At 34.5% G+C, this 7,960-nt stretch overlaps 1 protein-coding gene across 1 annotated transcript; it reads right to left on the minus strand.

The window, feature by feature from the left end:
* Positions 1-3,574: 3,574 nt before the first annotated feature.
* Positions 3,575-4,625, minus strand: LOC120086654 (major pollen allergen Ole e 10). The gene is made up of 4 exons (XM_039043388.2): positions 4,365-4,625; positions 4,229-4,257; positions 3,915-4,149; positions 3,575-3,817 (listed from the first exon to the last, which is right to left on the minus strand). The coding sequence occupies exons 1-4, from the start codon at positions 4,417-4,419 to the stop codon at positions 3,792-3,794; spliced, it is 345 nt and encodes a 114-aa protein (XP_038899316.1). The 5' UTR covers positions 4,420-4,625; the 3' UTR covers positions 3,575-3,791.
* Between the last annotated feature and the right edge of the window lie 3,335 nt (positions 4,626-7,960).

Genomic DNA, 7,960 nt, shown 5'->3' on the forward strand with positions numbered 1-7,960 from the left:
AGACGACAACAAGGCTGCGAAGTCTGATCGTCTAGGTGACCGCTTAATGCGGCGAAAGGTAAATGATTTACTATGCGATTTGCTCCGCGATCGTTTAATCAGTAACTAAGCGATGAAGCTTGTTGAGCTAAACGATTTTCTAGTATGCGCGCGCATTAGACGATACCTGAACATCCGATACTCAGCGATCACTTACCCCATCGTCTACACGACCCGATCAACCCTTGATCATCTTCTTCCTCGAAGAACTACAATTTTTGCTTCGAACCTCTTCATGAACACTCAAAACTCAAACTGACTTTGAATTACAGACTCGATAATAATTAATTATGCTTAAAAATGCAGGAACCTTTACAATCAACCAAAATGCAAAAGAATTAAATCAAACAGAGGTAACATCCCAAAAAACTCCATAAATCCACACATCCACCAACAATTTAACCATTAAACAGAAAGTAGATATCCACCCACCATGAATGTATATGCAATTCGTTGCATCAATAAAATTAGAATATCAGAACCTGGCTCTGGTACCAATTAAAGGAACTCTTAAATAAGAGTATCCATGAGCGCGTTCAGATCTTTCCTATTTCATTGTGATCGAATTACCACACATACATTCTAATAAACAGGAATGTATTTTAATACTAATTATAGGCATGTTTTGACAAATAAAATACAATGGATTGAGTAAACGTACCAGTCGAAGATTGTCTTCACTTCGAATTCAATCCAGTAGAAGCGACTCCTCTACGATCCTTATCACCCAGTAATCAGTCGCCTAACAGCACAATCATCTACACGAACAGCAGCACACGAGCAAGTAGCAAACAGGGACGACACCACTACTTGAAGCCCTTGGTATTCTTGGAGTGAGAATCCAAAGAGTGGACTTTGATGGAATTGGTAGAGGAAGGAGGAAAGGGACGATTGTGTAGAACGACAAGCAAGTGGGAGATAGTAAGTGACTATTGTATAGTCAGGTGCTCGTCGCTTAGAGAAAGGTATACGATCGTGTAGGTTTTACTAAGCGATCGTTTAGTAAAGAGTAAGCGATCATTTAGAAAAATCAGCACACTAAGTGATCGTTTAGTGAAGGTGAGCGATCGTTTAGAGAACGCGTGTGATCATTTAATACGCTGGTGTGCGATCATTTAGGTGATGGGCGCTATCGTATAGGCTCTCAACTAAGCGATCGTGACGTTTTCCCACTTTGAGTGATTTTTTCGAACTCTTTGCAAAATGAAACCAATTTTCATTTTATTCTTTAGTTACAATAACCAAAATTGATCTTCCCACTATTGCACGATTTAGGAGAAATTTTTAGTCAATTGTCACATAACCGACCAATTAATTAATAAATGAATATAATCATATTATATTCTTAACCTATAGTTTGATATTATATATCTACTATAGTAATTTCTCCTCTACTAGATATAAATCATATTTATATCTAATTTCCTTCAAAATAATGTATCTCATACATTTAGTCAATTATATCATATATAATTAACCAGTTCAGTTATATCATATATAATCGAACTCCCTCTTGTCAATTTGAACATTTCAAACTGACCCAAAAACTGATTCTCGACTTTATCCAAGCTACCAGGGGGACCTTATGGACTTGTGACTCGAAGCTCCAACGGTACATGAATAGCTGACTAAACTCTTTAGCTACAAGGTTCACCATCCGTAAACTGTCGGGCATTCCACTAAAGACCAACAGCTGAACGCTTCTTACCACAAATATATTTCTGTGTCCATCGGATATAACCAATCATGAGTATGATGACCCTTCACAGATGCTCGTAAGTACAGCTGGACTAATTTACCGTTTTGCCTCTATAGTTACATCTCACTCCTTAAGTACCATTGATTCCTCTAATGAACAATACAACATAGTCCAACTATGTGTGAACACCTCTCAGGCCAAGAGAAGGTGTGTGGCGCCACATCGTTCAAGCCCTGGAATCAACCTTTAAGGGAACTATCTATCTACTTGCCCCTACTTCGAGGAAGGAGTGAATTCCATCTTGTGTAGCTGAGTTCCCAGCTCCCAAATCAGACGAATTCTCAAATGGTAGGTTCGAGTTGGCGATCCGGCCAAGCACCTATACAACTCAAAGGACCGCCCTCAATGACAGGAGTTCTCAACTCACTCCTATGGTTATCCTAGTGAAGTGAAGTCTCTATCATGAACGGTGTTATATAACGAGACATTAACACTTTGTGATCATATCTTATACAAACTCTTTGTATAGGATGCCCCCGCTCGCATGTCCCCTACACGAATGATCAGACAGACCATCTGTGACAAGTCACAACACTTGTGACCATTCCACAAAGCGGGCCACATCCATAATGTTACCAGGATAAGGTTTCCCTCCTATATCCATATACTACAAACCATTTTGGTTATCACTTAAGACATGATTCACTTGTATGTCACCACATGCATGCTTAAGTTACATACTGATAATCAGGGATTTTATGTTTATTGGTTTGTGGTAAAGAAAATAAAGTAAACAAATGAGCAAAATCAAGAAGTGAAGTAAAATATCATATATTATACATCACAAGTGTTCGTACAAATTGTTTACAAACTATAGGACACGAGACTTTAGGGCATCAACCCTAACACCACGCGACTGAGGAGAGAGAAGAAAAAAAATTCTAATTTTCTTTTCTTTTCTTTTCTTTTTTTTTTTCGTTCCCCCACTTGCAAATATAAACTTAAAACCCTTTCCTTTTCCTTTCTAAATTCCAAATTCCTCATTCCTCTTCCAAATATATATAATTATCTCCAACAAACAAATTTAATTATCTCCATAGATAATCAAATCTCCAAATGCAAGTCAAATTAAAACTTAATTAATTCCGAATAATTAAATTGTATTTTAACTTAACCAAATACATAAATCCCAGATTCTTATTTATCCAAGTAGTCCAACATAAATTAAAGCTTAATTACAAAATAAATTAAAGTTTAACTACAAAATAAATCGGGGTGTTACAACCTTAGATCAATTTTATATTTCTCTCCCTAAAAAAAAAAGTTGTATTTCTCACCGTCACTTTGTGTAGGGTAATAGTTAAATACATTCCTAGCATCCCTCATCTTTATGCATTCCAACCTCATCATACACATAGAAAAGTAATTAAAATATTTCAAGAAAAATTGATAAATTGTAATTTGAAAATTTAATGAGATGTACAAAGATAGGTGTTATTCAAGATCCACCTCCATATTTTCTTTTTGTATGCATGTATAAATTTAACTTCTTTTTCCAATGATAACGAATTTAATATTTATTTAAATCACAATACATATAAAGTTAACTGCGTGACCATCTTTTGCTGGATGGTAACATAGTTATAACTTAAAATTATATATAATTCATGAGAAACATAAATAGATATCAATTATCATCTCAAAGGCGCCTTTGTTTTATATTCTTGTTTAACCATCTAAAGTATGAGGGTGTGACCCATAATGTAAGTAATAGATATTACAATTAAAAAAATTGTTTAATCCCTTTTTAAAAAAACACACACATGAACAACGTAGTTGAAATAGAACAAAGATTCAATATCTATATTTTATTTTATTTTTCTTTAAAATTTCTATTTTTCTAGAGAACTTCAATGTATATCTCTTCCCACTTACATCACAACTTTAATTTTGAAAAACAATACATATAACTTTATGCTAAAAATCACTTTATAACTAATAGAATTTGCTTTTGAGCAAAAGTAATTCATTGCCTTGCCTCCTATACTTCAATTCAAGGGTAAATACAGTTCCCATAACCTGCAACAACAAAATTTAAACCACCGATTAAAATGAAGAAAAAAAATCAAACTCAAACTCAAAATCAAAATCAATTTAGTTTTGAAATTGAACTAACTTGGATCAGTGATGACAATGAGACCAGAGCCTCTGAAGTCGCAATTCCATTGATTCTTCCCCTTGGAGTTGTAATATAAACTCATAGCTATGGCGGCACGGTTGATCAAAGTATCAGGATAAGAACAGGGGCATCCTTTTTGCATTATTCTGCAATCTACCTGTGAACAAGCGAAATTGATATTCGCCAACAACGTCGCTTGATCCGACGAAGGCTTCGGAATGCACCAAGTTTTCTGCAATTGAAATTCAGTTTTCAGAGAATTGTACTTATGATGGTTTCTGTAAACCCTAATTTGATAACGATGAGTTCACCTGTGCATTTACCGCCAGCAAATCACGTCCTGAAGAAGGAGAAGAAGAAGAAGAAGAATCGGAAGCAGAAAATTGTTGAGTGATTATTTGAAAACTTGGCGGAATTTGAAGAGATCTGGAGAAACCTTATGATTACCTGAAAGGAAGGAGAGGAATAGAAGCAAAAAGGAGAGAGTAGCTGATTTCGCCATTGATTGTGCTCTGTTGTGCTGCGATCAGAGAATATTGAAGGAAAGTTGAACAGATCTGAAAAGGCGATGATGAAAAGGAAAACGATGGAGGAGGAATTTATAGGAGGGAAGGTGGAAGGGAATAGATTATTGTGGGGGATTGTAACGGCTAGAAAGCCATTAATGGTTGAGACGTTACAGTGGGTGGGAGAATCGGAATCATCTTCTATCAGATATGCTAGAGCTCACGAAGCACATAGAGTAAAAAGGAAATTAATCACATAGTGGCAACGCTAGCTGGAAGAGATCGAAGGAATCATCTTCGAAGAAAAAGTGGAAAGGGAAGAGATCGAAGTAAGCTCAAAGAACGCGCACATGATGGCGACCTTTTTTTGTGCAGTTTTTTTAATTATCAAATTATTATTATTATTACTCATTACTAATTACTTTTTCTTTTTAGTAAAATTATTTTAAATAACAAACCTGTTAAAAATATTTATAAATAATAACAAAATATCACAGTCTATTACGGTGTGACATTTTGCTATAACTAAAAAACTTGAATTTTTTATGTCTTATTTTTGCTACTTTACAAAGGCAAAAAATTTTAAATTTTTTTAGTGGTACTCTTTTTCATGATTTGACATGTCGTTAAATGATTTATTAATGTATTAAAAATTTTCTCACCTTTGAATTAATCTTCGTTGATAGATTTTTAAAATAAATATATAAATAAATAAAATCTTCGTTGAGGATACACTTTAACTAGTTAGGCTCAGATTGATTTATTACTAATTACCATAATTTCATTAGATAACTATTTAATTTTATAATTTTCACCTACCAATTTATTTGGATTGTTATTGCTTTTAGGAGTGTTTTAAAAAAATCAAACTAAGTATTGAAAGCTAGGGAAAATAGTTTATATATATATATATATATTTTGGAATCTACTTAAAAATGAAAATGTAAGAAAGATGAAAATCATTTTTAAAAAAATTATAAAAAACACAAGCAAACACAATTTTTAATAGACCTAAACAGCAAGTCTCTACTTTGGTGGGGGTTGGGGGGGGGGGGCGGGGGGGAGGGGGAGGGGGGGGGATATGTTTAAAGATTTTATGTTGATGTACTTTCTTTGCAGTATTATGGGGATTGGTGGTGGGTATTGTAGGAGTGATGGGATTATTATTAGCTATCATTGATCACTTTTCATCATGGAATCCAACGTTGAAATATTAACTACTTAATTTGGTTTTTTGACTATCAAACATAGCTAACAGAGAGCTATAATTGCGCACGGACATGAGGCATATCAATAGTATTATCAACTTTCGGATCTCTCACCCTATATATTTTAAAAGAAAAAAAAAACTATCAACTGGATTAGTATACATTATGCACAATAAATTTCTAAAATATATATTTACGAGTTCAATCTGGATGGAAGATTTAAATCTCGAATCTCAAGTTGATAGCATATATATGATGTCAATTAAACCATATCTACTTTAATCATAAATTTATATTAAATATTTGATCATTATGTATTGAATTTGTATAAAAATTTCATAAATATAGATAAAAATAATCTATTTTTAAAATTACAGCGATCATAATAAAATTAATAAATGGAAGTCGAAAGCATAGAATTAAAATAAATATATTTTTCTTAAAATGAAAATTATTTTAAACATACATCAACTAAAATGAAGTAAAGCTATTAATTATTATAGTGCTGGACCGTTTTTCTCTCTGCACTTTTTGATGTTATTCGTTTTCAATTAATTTTATTGGGATGATGATTATAATAATTTTACGAAAGTTTACTTTGCTTGCTTCGGTATAGACGATCGGAACGAGGTGCACGTTCGTAGGGATCCATACCTTTTTTTTAATACTTTATATTATTTTTTCTATTTAAATATTTTTATTTTTATAATTTTGTTTTCCAAAAATTCATCTAATCAAGCCTTAAGGGCATCAAACAATCTTACCTCGTTTTTTGCCCAATTCAAGAATTATTTACACCAAAGTTTGTAGCACCTTAGTCCTCTTTGGAGGATCTCATATCGAGAGTTTCATGAGAATGTTCAGATCGCTTCGATCTCATCATGACCGAAATACAAATAATATAAATTCATCATAAAGAATTATGCAAATAAATATCATTATCGGCATGCTCAAAAAAAGATAAATAACAGGGATAGAGTTCCATACCAGTTGAAGACTATCTTCACACTCTGGAACTCGAACGCAGCGAAAACCCTCCAACAGATTTACCGCCCGGCGGGAATGTCGACTGCAACACCTGATCAACGCGAACATGAATGTCGCAACGGGGACGACACCACCACTAATGAACCCCGTGTATTCTCGGAGTGAAAACCCAAAGGGTGGGCTTTGGTGAGTTTGGTAGAGGACGAAGGACAACGAGTCGTGTAGACGATAAGCAAGTGGGAGATAATACAGTGCTATCGTATAGCAGAAGTGTTTATCGCATAGAGGAGCTACACGATCGTTTAGGAAAAACGTATACGATCGTTTAGCTTTATCGTGAGGTAGACGATCGTTTAGACGGAGAAGCAACTATCGTATAGGCTCTCTGGCGATCGTTTCACGAATTCTTTTGGGCGGTTGACGAAATATTGAATGCACTATCCAAAATGAAAATCTCTTTTCATTTTTAACCCATCGGTTACCATAATCGACGATGCCCACTACCCACGTCCGAACGTGTAAAAATGGATTAATTATCACATAATTAATCAATCAATTAATTAATAGATATAATCATATTATATTTATATCCTATAGTTTGATATCACATATCTACTATAGCATTTTCTCCCCTACTTGATATAAATCATATTTATATCTTATTTCCTCCAAAATAATGTATCTCATACATTTAGCCAATTATATCATATATAATTAACCAGTCCAATTATATCATATATAATTGAACTTTCTCTTGTAAACTTGAATATTTCAAATTAATCCAAACACTGATTCTCGACTTTATCCAAGCCACCCAGGGGACCTAATGGACCTGTGGCTCGAAGCTCCAACGGTACGTGAATAGCTGACTAAACTATTTAGCCACGAGATCCACCATCCGTTAACTATCAGTGATTCCACTAAAGACCAACATCTGAACTTTTCTTACCACAGATATATTTTTGTGTCCATCGGATATAACCAATTATGAGTACGATGACCCTTCACAGATACTCGTAAGTACAGCTGGACCAATTTACTGTTTTGCCCCTGTAGTTACATCTCACTTCTTAAGTACCACTGATTTCTCTAATGAACAATACAACATAGTCCAACTATGTGTGAACACCTCTCGGGCCAGGAGAAGGTGTGTAGCGCCACATCATTCAAGCCCCGGAATCAGCCCTTAAAGGAGTCATCTATCTACTTACCCCTACCTCGAGGAAGAAGTGAATTCTATCTTATGTAGCTGAGTTCCCAACTCCCAAATTAGACGAATCCCCAAAATGGTAGGTTTGAATCGACGACCTAGCCACTCGCACCCATACAAATCAAAGGACCA

The sequence above is a fragment of the Benincasa hispida genome, unplaced genomic scaffold (genome assembly GCF_027475165.1).
Source record: "Benincasa hispida cultivar pf3 unplaced genomic scaffold, pf3_genome.v1.1 HicScf1848, whole genome shotgun sequence".
NCBI lineage: Eukaryota > Viridiplantae > Streptophyta > Magnoliopsida > Cucurbitales > Cucurbitaceae > Benincasa > Benincasa hispida.

Coding starts and splice junctions, on each gene's coding strand:
- LOC120086654 (XM_039043388.2), bottom strand. CDS start 4,419: ATGGCGAAATCAGCTACTCTCTCCTTTTTGCTTCTATTCCTCTCCTTC. Junction 4,258..4,364: donor ATTCCTCTCCTTCCTTTCAG/GTAATCATAAGG, acceptor CTCCTTCTTCAG/GACGTGATTTGCTGGCGGTA. Junction 3,818..3,914: donor CATTGTCATCACTGATCCAA/GTTAGTTCAATT, acceptor TTGTTGTTGCAG/GTTATGGGAACTGTATTTAC.